This window comes from Hydra vulgaris, chromosome 04 (assembly GCF_038396675.1).
Source record: "Hydra vulgaris chromosome 04, alternate assembly HydraT2T_AEP".
NCBI lineage: Eukaryota > Metazoa > Cnidaria > Hydrozoa > Anthoathecata > Hydridae > Hydra > Hydra vulgaris.
In genome coordinates, this window is record NC_088923.1 from 4,030,234 (window position 1) to 4,050,000 (window position 19,767).

The 19,767-nt window shown below is 30.0% G+C and overlaps 1 protein-coding gene across 1 annotated transcript in view; it reads right to left on the reverse strand.

Annotated features, from left to right (window-relative positions):
* Positions 1-9,794: 9,794 nt before the first annotated feature.
* The window catches only part of LOC136079129 (nitric oxide synthase 1-like), a 101,323-nt gene continuing 91,350 nt past the window's right edge, over positions 9,795-19,767 (reverse strand). The window contains exons 23-26 of the mRNA XM_065794845.1: positions 10,926-11,004; positions 10,535-10,805; positions 10,059-10,250; positions 9,795-9,962 (exon numbers count right to left, since the gene is read on the reverse strand). Coding sequence (XP_065650917.1) covers positions 9,813-9,962; positions 10,059-10,250; positions 10,535-10,805; positions 10,926-11,004 — 692 coding nt within the window. The 3' untranslated portion in view covers positions 9,795-9,812. The remainder of the gene's footprint in view (positions 9,963-10,058; positions 10,251-10,534; positions 10,806-10,925; positions 11,005-19,767) is intronic.

Consider the following 19,767-nt stretch of genomic DNA (forward strand, 5'->3'; position numbering starts at 1 on the left):
CCATGATAGCAACCATGATAGCAACCATGATAGCAACCATGATAGCAACCATGATAGCAACCATGATAGCAACCATGATAGCAACCATGATAGCAACCATGATAGCAACCATGATAGCAACTATGATAGCAATCATGATAGCAACCATGATAGCAACTATGATAGCAATCATGATAGCAACCATGATAGCAACCATGATAACAACCATGGTAGCAAGTATTTCATGATATAGAAGAAAATTGTCATCCCCTTGAATATCAAAATAACTTTTCTTTCAATTGCTAAAAGTTCTTTTCTAAAATAAATCTTTCATCTAAACCGTCGGAATTTACATTCATTTATTATATTATAGTATTTATTACGCTTGCACAAAGTCACCTTTCCATAGACTTGGATTGGTCCTGAAAAATCAGCCTTTTTGAAAATAATAATAGAAAGGTTAATAAAGATAATATAGCTGTTGAATATAAAAATAAAAAATTTCCTAAAAAAGTTGCCTTCACAATTTTTATACCTTAAAAGTAAAAGATTCATCACAAAAGTACTAAACTTTAACTTTGTTGAAGAATTAAAAAAATGTTCCAACATGTATCTTTTGCATATTTTGATACTTTTTATCTATAGTTTCTAACTACCCAGAGAAGTGTGACTGCGATCATACACAATCTTGAGAGCTAAACAGTTTTGAAAAATTGATGTTTTTTGAAACAAATAAAATATTTCTTTGAGTAAAATAAATTTCTTTTTTCAACCATTATTAAAACTAAAAAAAAACTACTTTAAGGGATGAAAGACTAAAGGAAAATTATTTTTGTGTTGTTCTTGAAAAGATAAAAGTTATTTTTTATTTTAATTTCAAGCGTTTATGGTTTTAAAACATATAATTAATTTAATAAAAATAACTCTAAAGTGCATTTTTAATGTCCCACTGATCAACCATAAACCACATGGATTTCTAAATGTTGTTAAAAAGTTTCTTTTTACTTCATAAATATATTGCTGTAAACTAAGGATTGGCGAAAATCAATTTAAGATAAATTTACGCAGTTAAGATAATTTAAGATAAAGTTAAGATAATTTAAGATAAAGTTAAGATAATTTAAAATAAAGTTAAATTTAAGTTACGCAGTTAAGATAATTTAAGATAAAGTTACGCAGTCAATTTAAGATAAAATTACGCAATCAATTTAAGACAAATTTACGCATATTACGCAATTTAAGATAAAATTACGCAGATTTTAGTGTCTTTTCAAAACACTTTAGATAATTTAGATTGTGGGTTTAAATACATTTATAACTAGGATTCAGGTAAGGAAAAGCTAAGTAAATTTGTTAAAAAAAAGATTACCTAACTTTTGCAAAATATGTTGCACTATGGCGTGCATCACATCGAAAAAAGAAATATTTGATAGTAGAAATCAGGTTAAATCACCAGCTAAGCAAGAAATAAATGTTATAGTAATAGTTAATAAAATGAATCAGCAAAAAGAGGTCTAATATTAAATATATCATTTGATGCAAAAACGGAATCCATCGAAAAAATATTGTTAGTGGCACAAAAACAGCATTGAGTAATCGCAAACTTAATTTATTCAAACTACTTAGTGTCTTTACAAAAAAACAACACAAACCTTCCTTTAAACTTAGCTAACCACGTTGCAAGAAAAAAAGTGTGAAAAAGATTTTACATACTTCTTGGATAACTTTCAAAAAGTGCTTATGAAAATACTCCTAAAGTAGCACCATGCAGGTTTCCATCTTATCGAGCAATTTCCGAAACAAAAAACATGTGCATACCTTTAAAAACATCCATTGATCGCATATCCAAGAGGCAGGTGAATCTACAGGAAAGGGAAATTTTAAAACATTTAGATAATTAAAAAAAGACGTTAATGATTTAATACAAATTAGTTGTTGGGGAATGGACGGAACATCAAATCATTCAAAGTACCATCAACTTTTTAATAATTCCAATCAAAATAACCTTCAAGGTTCAAATCTATTAGTCATAGCAGCATCACTTCTTCGACTATATGAACATTCAGATTCAAACAATATTTTAAGGAATAACATATTGTCTCAGATTATTAGATTATGTTGATTAATTACGCTGGAGTATAATAAGGAAAAATGAAAAAGAAATTCTTTATTTATATCTTGTTAAAGTTTACCATCAGGATGTAAGTATGTTTTGATTAACTATTGTTTTGTCTTTTCAATGGTTGATGGGAAAATCTTAGTTTATACCACAGACACTTCTTCGATACAATGTTGCCCAATATGCCATGAGCATGAGCAATCTAAAAATCTTAAAGGTAGGTTTTGTTACAGATGGACATGCCTTGTACTATGGCATTTCACCACAACACTCTTGGGTTAGTTTTTTGTATTTACTTTACATATTTCATGTTAAATAGAAAACTTAAAAAGTAAAAAAGTTTTTAAAAGATTATTACTTATTTAGAAAAAAAAAGTCCAAGATAAGATACTTGAAGAGTTTGGTTTGAAAGTTAAGGAACCAAGAACTTTATTATTAGGATTAGGAACTAGTAGTACCGAAAATTTAAACCGACAAGGTTTTTCTGATCCTCTATTCAACAAAGTTTTAGAAAATGATAAAGAAATTACTATCATTCATACCATTCTAATTACAATGAAGGCCTAATTGATCCGGCAAAAATTAATAAATACTGATAGATATAAGAAATTGTTTGTGTCAGTGACATGATTGGTTCAAGATTCCAGCTTAGATTCACAAAGTATTAGCACATAAGTTATTAAAGAAAGGGAATAAAAAATTCTATGTCTGTCTGAATCCAAGAAGTTATGTAAGAAGCACGTTGGTCAGCAAGAAGAGGAAAGATTTCCACCCAAAAGCCATCATGAAGAGAATCACGGATAGAGTCCCAGTCAGCTTTTAGGTAGTTGTAAGAGGTACAATTATATAGGCATTCTGATGATAAAGAAAAATGAAATAACAGTTTTAAAGAGATCAAATCGCAATCAGAAGCACGTAAAGGTGAATGAGGATTGTCTGGAATACGAGTTGGAAAAAAAATATTTGTGTTAGCGATTAAGAAAAGAAAAGTTGTGGGCCTTAAAGCCTGCAGTTTCACTGACACTAGAGCCGAACCATTAAGTGTGAAGAACATTAAAGTCACCAACAACAACAATATTGGCTGAAAGACAAAGAGAAAAGTTTTGTTAACTTGATCAGAAATAATATCGAAAAGAGTGCAGTTTGAGATGAAGGCGAGTGCTATGGAACAAAGAGAAAAGCGATAAGCAAAAGCAGATAAAGGAATAGTCTGTGAATTAAAACCTAGTTTTCCGAAAAATGGATGATTTCTTAAAAATGTAAATGTCCAGGCAAAGCATGTGACTATTAGATTTTCTGGGAATTTTTTTTTTTATATATATTTTCACAACTAGTTACCATTTCTTCACATCATAATATAAGCAAAATATACTTCCGTTACAAAAGATTATATTAAACCAAATACTGCTAAAATATATCTAACAAAAAAACAAACAAAAAAATACAGAAAAAAATAAGACTCAGTAAACAAAGAAGAAAAAATTAAAAAAAATAAAATAAAATAGTTTTAAATTTAAAAAGCATTAATAGAATATATTATGAGAGACTTGTTAAGGTAGAATATAATGTTATAGAAAACTCGTAGAAGAATGAATAAGTCTTATCATCGAGAACCTTGGGGTAATACGTAAGATACACATAAACATTGTGAATCTTATGCACAAATATTTTAAATATTATTGTGATTGTTTAGATAGAGAATTTTTTTTTTTTTTCGGGGCACAATAAAGTTATCAGTTTCTCTTGTGTTAAACTTATTGGTAATTTAATGAAAGAAAGATAACCATCAACACCAAGATTACAAGATGAGACAGCCAAATCCAAACTATTCTCATAAATAGCAGGCAGATCTGGTGAACTTTACAAGAGATAAGACTCAACAGAAGAAAAGTTTCTTCGGAAACCTCGAATGATTTAGAGAACTTGGTGATGACGATGGTTTTTTCTGTTTTATAGTTTTTGATACTTTATTTATTTTTAAATTTGTTAAAGAACTTGACTTAAAGCACAGATAGTACTCAATACATTACTTAATATTCCAAGCAATTGCCTCATTACTATTAATAAACCCTCAAAAAATACTGAGTATTACTAGTGCTTTGATTCAAGTTCTTTAATCAATTTAGAAAATGACTAAATTATTAAACTCTATAAAACAATAAATACCGACGTCATCACCAATTCTAATAATCCATCATTCACTAATATCGTGGTTTTTGAATTAACTTTTCTTCTGTTGAGTCTTACCTCTTATATAACTCACCAGATCTGCTTTCCATTTGTGAGACTAGTTTGGGCTCGGCTGTCTCAACTTGTAATCATAGTGTTGATGTCTTCCTTTAACTTGTAATAACTCCAATAGTCACATACATGGCCTGGACATTCACATCTGTAAGAATTCACCTATCTGCTGGGAAAAAAGGTTTGAACCCACAGACTTTTCTTCTATGTGCTTTCGTTTTGTTTACTCTATCACCTTTTTCTTTGTTCTACATCGTTCTCCTTCATCTCAAGGCTGCACTCTTTTTGATGTTATTTCTATTGAAATTGACCAAGCCTTTTCTCTTTATCCTTCAGCCAATATTGTTGTTGTTGGTGACTTAAATGCACATCACACTGAATGGCTTGGCTCTAGCGTCAGTTTCACTGCAGGCGTTAAGGCCCACACAATTTTTTTTCTCTCAATTTCTAACACAAATAGTCAATTTTCAAACTCACTTTTCAGAGAAGCCGAATTATTTATCATCTCTACTCAACTTATGTCTTGTTAATAATCTTAGCCAGGGCTCAGTTCCTCTATATTCACCCTTGTGTTTTTCCGATCACGGTTCGATCTCTCTAAAACTATTATCTCATTTTTTGTTATCATCAGAATTCCCCTATTATTGTACCTCTTACGCTCTAAAGCTGACTGGGGCTCTATTTTGATTTTCTTCATGATGGCCATTGGGTAGTAATCTTTCGTCTTCCTGCTGATAAATATGCTTTTTATGTAACTTCTTGGATTTAGACTGGCATGGAATCGTCGGAAATCGTGGAGTCCTTTTCAATAATTCTAAGTCAAGCCTCACTCTTCTCCATGATTTTTTCCTAATTGTGCTGCTGCAATTTTCAATCGTAACTATTAATTCCATATCTATCGCTATAACAATTCTCCAGAAAACTGACATTTGTTTACTATTGCTAGAAACCCTTATAAAAAGGTTTTGTCTAACGCTAAAGCCCACTTCTCTCAGGTCACAAAATCTTGAATTTCATTTCAAAAAATAGGCTCCCTAGACTTCTGTAGAATCTTAAACAGTGTTATATAATAATAGCAATCAGTTATTCCTCCTCTCTTGCGTGGTTCATTTTGTTACCTCACGTTAAGACAAAACTTTGATAAGAAATTTTTATCAATCTCATCTTTTGATTCTACAAATCACATCCTACCTAATATAGCCGACAAACAGGTTGATCCATTGCTTGACATTCGTATCACTCCAGCTTCGGTATTTAGAGTGATTTCCACTTTGACTCATATGGAAGAGACCAGCATTCCAAAATACATCAAAGATTTTAGAATTGTCATGAGCAACCACCTTGACCTCTCCACATTTATCAAATGCGCAATAAAACTTATCGGAAGTTAGTGCAAAAACGCATTGTAAACATAGTTAGACTTGCTCTTGCAGCCAACCTGCAACCATTGTCACATCGTCGTAATGTTGTTTCTCTTACTCTTTTCCATAAATACTATAATAAACGCTGCTATAAAGAACTAGCGTCTCTTTTGCCATCTACTAAAATTTATTCTCGAATTATTCGTTATTCAATAAAGTCTCATACTGTGACTGTTCGTAAGTGCTTCAAAAATTCTTTTTTGTCTAGTTTTTTTTCCTTAAACATCAGTTCTTTGGAATTTGCTCCCTTCATCGTGGATATATTTTGCAATTTTTTATGTTGTCTGTTAATTTTTATTTAGCTTTATAAAGCTCATCTTTTCTCATTCAGCAACTTTCAATTCTAAAAAGGTTGCTTACCTTGTTAAAAGTGAAGATGTTTTTTATTATAAAAATAAAAAAGATATTCTGTATAAAGTTTTTGCTACGAAATAAGGGGTTGTAAGCTTTAAGTAATCTTAACTTTCAAACAATAAAAAATTTTCAATGAAAGGTAAAATTCAAATTTTATTTTGAAGTCATTGTTCTCATATTTTGGGTAGGGGCTAACTTTTTGGGGTAGTTTTTATCCCGGGCTTCAACTACCGCAATTTTTTGGAAAACATTATAATTTAACTTTAGCATAAACATAATAGCATTTTGGAAATAATACATTGTTTGGACAATACCCCAAAGTATTATATAAAAGAAATCAAAATTGTGCCTCCAGAGCTCATCTACGTTTAACCCCCCCCCCTCTTTGCTGCATCTACGAGATAGTAAACACAAAAACAATTTTTTTAAATTTAAAGTCTCTATTTGCATAATTAAGGCTAAATATTTACATAAATATAACAATTAGATTTTTGGCCACCTATTTCAATGGATTGTTCCCATTTTGCAGAAGAAGACAACCTTTAAGACTAAGAAGTAATAGCATACTTAAATGTGACTTTTATTAAATTATGTATACTTTTTTTAAGAACATGAATATTTAGAGCTAAATTATGATTGTTCTCCTTTTAATTTAATATAGATTTTGATGCCGCCTAGACCGGCCCAAGAAATAACTATTTTTAATCTAAAAATTCTTCAACATAAATTTTTTAAATTTATATTATAGTCTTTTTTAGTCACTATAAAAATCACGCTTCAATCTCAGGTTTTAAAACACTCCATAACATATACGAAATAAAACTATCAGACTGAAAAATAAAAATTCAAAAACTGAGTTTTTGTAAAATACAAAAAAGGTTTTCCCCAAGTAAAAGGTCTTGCGGAATTTATAAAAATATGCAAAATTTAAGCACTGCTTTTGTTTAGTTATAAAAACTTTGAACTATTTAAAAGTTTAAAACTATTAATAGTAAATTAATAGTAAAGTAATAAATAATGCTGAGAAATTATCCGCGATCGGATAAATTGCAATCGGCTTTTAAATTAACCCAATCTAATTGTCAATCTAAATAAATTAATTCACGTAATTCTTGTGGAATTTCCGATCTGTTATAGTTGCAGCACCTCTTCTGATAGTACTGATTTACTTTTCATAACAATACTGGTAATATAAGGATCATATATGTTTCTAAACTTCGACAAAAAACATCAGATAAGTTATTAACTCTTTAAGTATTTCTTGCATATTCCAAACGATGTTTTTTGCGACATTTGTGAAGACTTTCACCTAAATTATTGCCAAAAGTTGCTACAAATTGCATATTTAACCACGATTTGAGCTCCATAAGCTCAAACTTTATGAACACAAGCAGAAACTCTGAGAACCTGTTTAATATTCATCCGATTATATATAATATATAGAAATTTATAGGTGTGTTTTATCCAATAAAACAAAGTTAAAGTTATTGCTTTTTGACCAAAAAAACTTTTATTTGAAAATGACATCTTTGAGTTGCTGCGGAGAAGCGCCAAGTGGTGTAAAAAACTACATATGAAAATATAATCAATATGCAACAACCTTACGTTACTAATGCCATATTTTAATTATTTCCAATACGTAACATCCGTACTCACCAGTATACAAGTAAATATACTCGTATGTTACGCAGTTTGACTTCGAATTATTAGAAGTTCCATAAGATTTTAAACCACAGGTTTCAACTTCGGTTCCAATAATTTTATATCAAAAGTCTTAACAAAGATCTATCTTTAGCGAACCTGGGAGTAGTGATGCGAGAGAAATTTGTTTTAGTAAGAAAAATTCAAATAAAAACATTTAATATATGTTGTTCACAACTTGTGAATTGTGAACTTGAGATATTTTTTTCTTTTGTAGTTAATTATTCTTTATCAGAGCTGGAAGTTTTAAATTTAATTTTAAATTAATTATAAAACTTACTGTTTTTGACTCAGGCTTTGCAAAACCACCTTTGTACAAAACATAATTTTTCATTTGACCTTTGATTTCGATTGACCTCCCCACGGCCACGAAAGCCACTACAATCGAGGAGGCTTTTTATTTATATTTATGTGGTTATAACCCTGTCTCAACTCTATAACTCCGAAACACGAACCTTGATAAGAAATGCCGCAGCGCGGAGAAACAAGTTGAGCACGGTACTACCAAGGACGTGGTGGGGATAGAAATCAAAACTTCTTGCTTCTGAGGCAAGCGCTCTACTACTACACTACTGCCGCTTAATCACTACCATTACACCACTACCATTTAAATAATAATCCGGCGGTTGAACTATATCCCTTTTCATTTACATTTGACTAACTTTCTAAATGCAGTCATGGTGCAGTGGTTAGAGTTTTAACTAACTAAAAAAAGTTTCCATTACGGCATTACGGTTCTTTGATAAGATATAAGGGTTTCCTAGAAGATTTTTTTCTTTAGAAAATTTTTTTTATTATTATTATTTTTTTTTAAACCCTATTCATACGTTAAGTCGCGCCTTAAAGACGCGACATAAATTTAAACCAATGTAATTTTTCTCACGCTTAATCGCTTTCGCTTAAACTTTTTGACTTTTCATATTATAATAAACTACACCATTTCCAACATTAACACGTGACTGAAGGAGTCTCACAGTGTTCTTATCGCGGTCTTGTCAACCGCACCCTCCAACATGAGTTTTTGAAATCTTCATTTTGCAGGAATTTTATTGATTATAACTAAATTTTACAACTTCTTGAACACATTTTTGTTGTCTATTTTCATTGTTTTGTTAAGAAATAATAGAAAAAACCGAATACAACAAAAAAAAAAGAGAATATACGAACAAACAAGCGTAAATTTCCACAGATGATTTCTACAAATGCTGTTGCAAATATTCTCAAATTGTTGAGAACTCTGATAATGAAAGCAATGGGTAGGTTGAATTGGATGGAGAACCAGGTATACAAAATTTAGATATATCTAGCAATTATGTCAAAAAGTTATTTAGTTTTATAATTTGTCTCGATAAACTAGATTTTGAAGATGAATCTAATAACGACAGCGACAACAAAGACAATGAGGATGTTGAAAGCGAGAGACCAAATAGAAATCCTAAGTGATAACTGACCTACCAAAGAAATGTTTATTTAGCTCATAAGAACAATATTTTCATATAATATAAGCACATGTTTCATTTTTAACAGTTTGAAAGGTCTAGAGGCTACCTGGTAATATCTTGTCAAGTTGTCAAGTTTTTTTTTATTCAATTCAATTAAAGTTTGTTTAAATTCAACCGCTTTGTCGTTTCCAAGATATAGGCTTTGCGCTCCAAGAGTGAGACCCAATATAAACTTGACCTCCACGACCCTGTATGAATAGGGTTAAGGAAAATTTATCCTTTCCGATTAACTTTTGAATCGACTGGTAAACTTTGAATCAAATTTTATTGGAAAGTTTACATCACTAATATTTTTAAATTAAAGTATTAGAATTAAAAATTGTTGTTGATGTAAATTCAACACACCTCCAACACCTAAAATTACCTCTAACACTCTCAATAACCTTCAACATCTTCAATCATCTCACTTTAATCGTTTAAAACCTTAAAGCACAATCACTTTGATACCTTTCGATTTTCCAGGAGTTAATAAAACACTTTTTTGTTAATACAATTTTATAAAAACTTTTTTTTTATATTATTACAAAGGAGATCAAGCGAATCCAGTATAAAATAATAAACTCCAGAAAGCGACTTAATAAGTTGACTGATATGAACAATATTCAGCGTAACGCCAAATACATCTTCATGGTAACGTCCGTTCTTCTAAAATTGATAAATAATATTAAATAAAATAGATACATAAAATAATAATAATAAAAAAAGATTATAATAAGAAAAAAAACTAAAAAAAAGAAATACCTTTAACTCATATATCAGTTGCTTGCAATCATGTTCACTACATTTTAAACTTTCCATCATTATATTCATTATAGTGTTTTGAACATCCAATGCCATTGTAGCATTGCCGCACACGTAAATATGACCTTGCTTTTTCAAAAAATTCTCTAGTACCAACTTTGAATTAAGTTTTATTAAGTTTTGAACGTAGGTCTAAAGAATTAAAAACTTTTTCATAAAAACTAAAGTTTATTGGTGATGCTGAGCATCATCGTTAAACAGACGTAAAGTATTAGATGAACATTTATGTCGTATTTTTTCAACAAACGGTTCATATTTATTACGTTGTATGTGACGCTTTGCATGTATAAGAAAATAACTCTATTATATAAGGTATCTTATAATGTTTGAACTTTTTTTCTTATATGACTATAAGAAAAAAAGTTCAAACATTATCAGATACCTATTATAATAGAGTTTTCATTATAAAAAGAAACCTTTGAGTTTGTAGGAAGTCTGGAATATCCTACGAACACTTCAGTTAAAGCATCTTGAGATTTCGCATCTTCTAGTTCTCTACTAAAAATATTTTCAAATATATTTCGACAGCCGTAGAATAAAAACATTTCACCAAATTCAACTTCATTTTGATGCAATCTATCATATTGTCTTTGTTGCCAAAAAGATCGAAATGGTGCAATACCGGTTCCACTTCCCACCATTATTATAGGTGTAGATCTGGATGATGGAAGTCTGAAAGTAGGTGTTCTAAAATTAATCAAAATTAAAGTGTACGTGATAGAAACAACGTGCAAATAGTTATTATAATTTTTTAGTAATTGTTTAAATTTATTTTAAATGAAACAAATATTTAAATTGAAAAAATACTTCATGACAAAACAGTAAATTTCGTTGTCAGGATTTCTTGAATGCAGCCATGAAGAACACACACCACTGCGCGTTATGTCTAAAAAAGTATTTCTCTTTTTTAAAAACAAATACTGAAATCAATCACATGAAATCAAGATCAATACAACTTTAACAAATATCCAAATATGGTACTTTGTACAGTTCTAGTCTAAAAGGTTTGCACTAGTTTTTGATAAAAATGTTGGAAAGTATATTGATATGGTGTCATTTCATTTTCAAAGAGAAATTCTCAGATAAAAGCATAAAACTATTGATCAGGGATGTCCAACTAAATTTTTGTCGAGTTAAAAAGTATAACTGAGAAAAAAACCATATTAAAAATATTTTTAAATAAAACTTTGAGTTCACCTCCATTAACTAATAGATATTTACAACATTTTTCTTAATAAAACATAGTTCTGGTCATTTTAAGACACATATCCGACAATTTTACCAATAGACATGTTTGATTGTATAGTTAGACTTTTTTATAATGATAGTAAGATATCAAAGACCTCACCTAAAGACTTTAGATGTAAAAATCTACAAAATTGATAAGAAAGTTCTGCATAAGAAAGGTGTGCATCAGAAAGTCCTGCGTCAGTAGTCCTACATTACAAAGTCCCGCATTAGAAATTGATCTAATATTGTTATATGATACCAAAACTGAAGTTTTAGAAACATTGAAAAAACGTCAATTATATGTTGGACACTTAAAAAATTTGTGCCACAAGATTCTCAACCTAATTTTGCTGAATTCTTTTTCAAGTGGGTTTGGGATAACGTTTAGCATGCTTTAGTGTTTCTCTTAATAGCGCTTTTTTCAGCTTTACTATTTATTAATACTAGCTGACCGGACCCGTAAAAAAACGGGTCTTTGTAAGTCTATTCATTACCAACCTTTTCTAAACCTTTTCCTTATATACATTCTAGCTTTCCGGACCCGTAAAATACGGGTCTATACAAAACCTACCATTTATATACTCATCTATTCCATCATTATCATTGATAGCTCAGTTGTTTAGTGCGCTGTCTTTAGTGTCGTTTCAGGGGGTTAATGACCACCCCTTTGCGCAATAAATTTTAAAATTTTTTCTAGCTTGCTTATATATTTACAGCTAAAAAATATATAAAAAATAGAAAGAAAGGTTTCTAATTGTTAAAATAAAGTTTTAAAGTTTTTTCATTTTTTAGATTAATTAAACAAGATTGTTTTATTTACTGCAAACTCAACACGAGTTTACACTTACAGGCGTTTGTACTTAACGTTATACAAATTGTAAAACTAAAAAGATCTTAGACCATTAAAAAAACTAGACGCAACCTTAGCTATAAAACGCTGATCTAAAATTGAAGACAAAAAAATTTAGTGACCTCAATTTGTGGCAACAAAAAAACTTTTATTTTGCTTGTTTTGCATATATCTCACATCTTTTGATTAATATGATTAGGGTGCATACTATTGCATACAAATATATAAAACTGGTACAGATATATCATACTACGGATAAGAGTTTGTATTTATTACTATAGTAATAAATAAGTAGAACTAACATAGTAATTACTAATTTTAGTCTTTATTAGAAAATATCCAATAAAAATAAATTCTAAATAATTTTTTAGGTTTTTTACTCATTTAGTTTGATATTATAACTTTCTTCAACATTTTTGCTTTTGTAACACTTAACTATTTGTTTGGCTGTTGGATGATTTTTTAAATTACAATTATTATTATTCTTTTTAATTGTTAATGGTTCTATGTTAAAATCGCTTGTTTCTAATAATCTATTCATTAGCATTATTTTTTTTAACTGTTACAATTTACTTTCTATTTATTGTTTCTTATATTCTCTCTAATATTGCAGTTCCATTATGGCTTTAAACTGGAGATTGTGTAAAAAAAAAATTTAGTTAAAGTTGCTACCCAATGTATTATTTGTTTATTTTGGACTAAAACAAAATGTGACAAGCTCAATAATACTAAGTCCATATTACTACAATTAAGTCGCTCGTTGCGGTGTTGTGTAAACTGTACCAGGTAACGAATTTAAATTTTTTTCTTCTGATAAAATTCTTAAAACTGATCATTTACCTCTGTCTACAAACCTTTTCTCATCTTTTCATTTTAATAAAATCTCTAATTAAATCAACAGTTATGTTTCATCTCGTGTTTTAAATTTCGATGAAGAATTTCTTCCTCATCAGACATAGTTGTAAATATTATGATATAAGCGAATTATGTACACTAAACTTTAATAAAATAAACGCTCTCTATTTTTCATCTAAACTTATCATCGTAACAAAAACACTTTAAGTATTTAAACATAATGTTACCATTAATTAGTTTTGATTTTTACATTATTGGTATAACTCAAAGAAGGTTAAAAAATGGAACAGCCTCAATTCATCCGATTCTCATTGATAATTACAAAATTAAGCACACTCCAACGGAATCCTCTTGTGGTGGTACATTATTGTAATTATCAAAAAAACTAATATACAAACGAAAAAATTATTTTATGATTTACATGTCTAATTGTTTAGAATGCAAATTAGTTGAAATTTTTTTTTAAAAAAAGTCTTATATATTGTTGACTGTATTTTAGACACCCTATCATGGATATCAATGTTTTTAATAATATCATATCTGCCCGACTTTTAAAAATATACCCTGAAAATAAATCTTTTGTCTTTCAAGGTGATAAATTACATTGATTTGATACAATCAAATAGTGACATTGCGAAGTCTGATTTTTTAAACATATTTCCTTTTTATAATATTTGCCCTTTTATCACTTTGCCAACTAGAATTACTGATCTCTCTACTACAGTTATTGATAATATTTTCTATAATTTAATAACTAATGAAATTATTTCAGGAAATTTGGCAGCTTCTGTTTCTGATTACTTAACTTAATTTTGTATTTGTCTTAATTTCAATAAATTATTTGTACAACGCAGACATAATTTATGCAGAAGTTTAAAAACTTCAATAAAGAAAACTTTCAATCTAATTTATCAAAAATTGACTATGATGATGGTAAAAAGTCCAATGATACTAACTCATGTTTCCAAACATTTACTGAAACAACGTTGATTCAGACGCTGAATCAATGTTGTTTCAGTGCCTCACCAAAAAAAAATTAGTATCAAAAAACTTCAAACGTTAATTCAAAACATGGATTACAAAAGAAATTATAAAATCTATTCAAGAGCGCAATTTTTTCCAACAAAAAATGTTAAGATCTAAAGATCTTATTAATATAAACAAGTTTGAAAGTATTTTTAGGAGATATAAACATATAATAGTTACATTAATTAAACTTAGTAAAAAAATCCATTTAAAAAGCCTTCGCAAACTTTGGAAAGGTTATTTTCCAAGGTTGCGTCAGATGTAGCTCAATCCATCAATGTAGATGAAGCCAACATTTTAAATGTAATTAATAAAGAGACACAAAACAAAACGAAAAAAGAAAGAAATGTAATCATATTTGGAATTCCGGAACCAAAACAATGAAAAAAGATCAAAAATTGACGACTAAAAGGAAATAAATAGAGTATTTGACTGTTTGAACCTTAACAATAGCAAAATCACAAAGATTTACAGGGTAAAATTGGTGAAAAGTAAATCAAAAAAGTCCAATTGTTGAATTAGAGAGCACAGAATACCAGGCAACTGTGTTGAAAGCAGCAAAAAAATGGAAAGAAGCGTTCGTAACCAACTTACAGTATACATTAATCCTGATTTGACACACGCTTAACGGATTGTACAATAAAAGTTAAGGATGAGCAAAACGTCTTGAAAGCTGCACGAATTGACATGTCAACTTTGCTCATCATCCAAAATAGAGCTGTAACTATGATTAAAGTATCCGCTGTAGGTATGGCAGTGACAACGGCTTTAACAGACAACCAATTGACATTAGCAACTCCAACAAATGCAAACGCTTATTTGCAACAGCTGCAGCAAATCAAGAAATCACAAATGCATAAAAACCACATCGTAAGCCATTCCAATCACCAACATTATGTTTGAAATTCTGGTATACCAATGCCACTTCCCTAAACAACAAAGTATACCAATTTGAAATTTGAATACAGGTGGATAATCCGGACGTAACTATGATAACCAAGACATGGTTTAACGAGTCATCAATAAATAATTTAGACGGTTATATTTGCTACAAAAAAAACAGATCAATCGGACCTAGTAGAGGGACTTCAGCCTAGGTAAAAGAATATATATTATAACGTAAGGCAACTGTTACATAAATGCATCCAAAATAACTTTTGAATAAGTGTGGTGTAGTGCCAAGCTATCAACTGAAGACCACATACTGCTGGGGTGTTTTTACAGACCACCAAACAGTACACCTGAGTTAAACGTAGAATTAAATCAAGTTATAAAAGTCAAAAATCTAGTCGACGAAAAGTTCACTGGTATTATAGCTTGAGATTTCAACTAACCCAACATTGGTCAGACAGTTTGTGCATTATTGTTAAAAGCAACTGTCAACAGAGCTTAAACTTCGTCAATATTTTAAACAAAAGTTATCTCCACTAGTGCATGTCCGAACCCTTGTTTCTTATTGAGGTTGGAAAACAAATAAACATACTAGCTCTTGTAATAATGGACGACAATTAAAGAGTGATAGATATGGAAATAGGACTACCACTACGATTAATCAATAAGGCACACAATGTCATCTAATGGAGTGTCATCAAAAGGAGCAACATTATAAGAGAAATCTATCACAGCAAATCATACGCCTACAGAAAAGGTGATTATACAAAAATGAATGCAGCGCAAAAGGGTATAGACTATTATCAGTAAATGAGTGTTTTGAAATTTTCTTAGAAAAGTATAACAGAATATGTCAGCAATTTATTTTGTCCAAAAAAAATAAAATAAAAAGTACCATAAAGGATTCATGTATATTGGCTGAAGTTAGAAAACTATTCGGTCTTAAAAAGACACAGTGGAGTCGCCTAAGAGCAACAAGTCATAAAAATATTGATTTATTAAATAAATGCAAAGTGACAAAAATGAATTTGAAAAAAGCCGTAAAGAAATCAGTGAGCCAGTACGAAAAAATAATTGCTGACAAGATAGAGACAGATCCTCGAAATTCTATTTGTACGTGAAAAGAAACACAAACTTGAAACACAAACTGCAACTGTTGAGAGACAATACGAGGGCAGTAATCTTTAACACGAAAACAATGAAAATTTTCAATCTGTATTCATGTCTGAGGGAGATTCAGCGCTTCCAAAATTAGATAAAGTATTAAATGAAGACATTGACTGGGGCTAAAGAAGCGTTAAATTTCAAGAACGTAAAAAATAAACTAGAACAATTAAACGAAAACAAAGCAATGGACAGCGATATGGTGAGCCCGTATGTACTTAGGCAATGTGCGCCAACACTCTCAAAATCACTAGCCATCATATTCCGCCTTATAATTGCAGCATATTAAGCACAATACCAAATAGTTGGAATAAAGCAAACGTACCCCCATTGTTAAAATACAGACCAGTGTCTTTCATGTCAATATCATGCTAAATTTTGGAAGAATTCATTCGTATAGGAATCACTAACCATTTGCAACTATATGATGCTCTATCGCGACACCAGCATAGCTTTGTGAAGAAGAGTGCTTGCGTGACCAACTTTTTGAACACAATGACTTTTTGACAACCTACATGGAGAGCGAGTGTCCTATTGATACGATACCTCTCGATTTCAGCTAGGCCTTTGACAAGGTACCGCACAAAAGGCTATTACTCAAGTGTAAAGCATATGGGATATCAGGTGTTTTGTTGAGATGGGTTGATATTTTTTTAACCATTTGTAGGTAACGCGTTGTAATGGGACAAGATTTATCGCCATGGTTGAATATACTTAGTGGTGTTCCTAAGCGATCAGTTCTTGGGCCTAATTTGTTTTTGATTTTCATCAACGACATATTAGGAACACTACAATGTATATGCAAACTTTACGCTGACAGCAGCAAGCTAATGAAAACGATAAAAACATTCCGAATACGATCAGTTTGCAGGTGGGTGTTAAGAATTTAGTCTAATAGAAAAGTATATGGTTAGTGGTGTTAAATAAAGAGATATGTAAGGTTATGTACATTAACCTTACATATCTCTTTATTTAACACCATTAAATAAAGAGATATGTAAGGTTAATGTACATAACCTTACATATCTCTTTATTTAATGCAAAAAGAACCCTCAGACCATCTATACAATGACAGAAAATGGCGTTGAATACAAATTAGGCAAAACAACAGTAGAATGTGACCTCTGCGTGTTGATTTCATCAGAAATCAAACAGCATCATTATGTTAACGCAGCAGCAAATAAAGCGCAGAATGTACTCAGAGTCATCAAGCGTACCTTAACTCATCTAAATATAGAAATAATAGATATTATGTTCACAGTGGTAGTTAGAGCTCACCTTGAGTTTGAAATCCCTGTATGGAATCTTCTTCGAAAGGTAACATTGACACTAGAAAAGATTCAACGTCGCGCAACCAAACTGAAATAAAATCTCAAACATCTGCGTTATGAGAAACGGCTATCCAAAATGAAACTGACTACGTTGGAGACTAGGCTTTTGCGCGGCGATCTAATACAAATACAAAGATCTAATACAAGACTACAGCTTATTAAACCATATAGATGACATTACATGGCTTAAACCAGAATCATTTGCACCGTTATTACAAGCAAACGAACCAGCATCAGCAATAAAAGGTCATAATCTAAGAATTGAAAAAGAAATTAACAAGCATTCTTTGTCTGGACAAGCGTTCTTCAGTAACAGTATTGCGTATGAATGGAATATATTACCAATTCACGCGGTGAATGCGAGGTCTTTGAACTCTTTTAAAGCAAGATTTGATAAATTTTTATTATAAACTTTGTGAAATTTATTTAACTCTAACTATTTTTTGTTTACAATTTGATTTTTAAAAAAACTGTAAATATTAAAAATAAAATAATGTGTAATGTAGGCTGTCAAAACGCATATTTAATATATGTTTCGCAATCCAACTCGCTACATCATCAAAATATTAGTGTTATTATTATTACAATATTAGTACGTACAGTATTAGTATTACAATATTATTATTACAATGTTAGTATTACATCACAGTATTAGCATTACAATATTAGTATTACATTATCACAATATTAGTATTTCATAACAGTATTAGTATTACAATATTAGTATTACATTATCGCAATATTAGTATTACATCACAGTATTAGTATTACATTATCACAGTATTAGTATTACAATTTTAGTATTACATTATCATAATATTACAATATTAGTATTACATTATCACAGTATTAATATTACAATATTAGTATTACATCATCACAATTATAGTATTACAATAACCATAGTTATTTTAGTTATTGTAAACATACTTATTATTACTATTACTACAATTTGCATTAACTTTTTTTATTTTTATTATTATATATCATTGTTATTAATATTATTTTTATTATTATTAATAAAAGCGTAAAAGTGATTTAAGGAAAATAAATGATGTGTAATTTAAGTAATTGCTTATTGTTGTTGCTGTTTTTTCAGTTTATTGTCACAAAGTGGCTTCACATACGAAAAAATTTTTTGGCTTCAACGATTTACGAAAAAGCCGCGCTTATCATTTTAATGGTTTAAAAAGAAGACGACGTTTTTTTTGTAACCAGAAATTATCTAGAGAGGGGCAAATTTAAAATTGAAAGTTGAAATTTTACATTTGGATGAGACAACATGTTTCGTGTTTTTTCTATCTTATCAATTTTCGACAAAGGGAAGGTGGTGTTGAGGCTAAGTGTAAAAGTTAAGCTGTTAAACTTGATAAACGTTTTAGTATGTTTTAACATTGCTAAATTTAAAGTTTAAGTAAGTTAGATATTTGCAATAACTTTTTTTCACGTTTTCTTATTAAAAAAAATGCTGCAATTCTTTCTCGCCACTACCATGGTTGCAACAACTGTCAAGGCTTCCGTGTCAAACACAATTGAAGAGGCTGTACTACTAAGATTGAGTTCGGCAATAATATGTAGAGATGTATGATTTATGGATGTCTTGTATCATGTGTTAATTGTTGCATGCGTTTTTTCTAATTACTTGTCATTAGTAATGCCACGTATAACTTATTATTTATTATCATATGGTAAATAAGATTCAACTTTTAAAAAACTTTATTAGGTATTAGCATAAATAAAATTCTAAAAGACCTTTGTAAAAATAGTTATTTAGAATTTTTGATATTACTAACTCATAAAATAATCAATGCGGATTGGACACAAACTTTACTCTATGAAATAAAAATAATAATGTCAAAAGAAAAATTGTGTTTTTAATATTGCAATGCGTCACTAAAATCGTCAAAGTGAAAATAGTTTTGTGATACCCAGCTAACACATGCTTAATTGGCCCAACGTTGGGTTAACGTTGGATTGGATGACTAACGTTGGCCCAACGTAGTGCCAACGCAATGTAACTCGACGTAGATTTTCATCACATTGGCTCTACGTTGGGCCAACTTACTTTGAAAAACCTACGCTTGCGGCTGATCGAGCTATTCACGCAAAGCATTTATATATAGCATTACAATCTCCATTTTAAAATAGTTTGCTTATTACAATGGCATCGTTGTAAATTAATAGAAAAAGCAAAGTAATTTTTGAGTGTTCTGCAAAGATATTAGAGCGTTGCGTGCAAGGAATTGTGCAGCTACACTTACAAAGGATTCAGTACAATATCTATAATATTATTAGTTTCGTC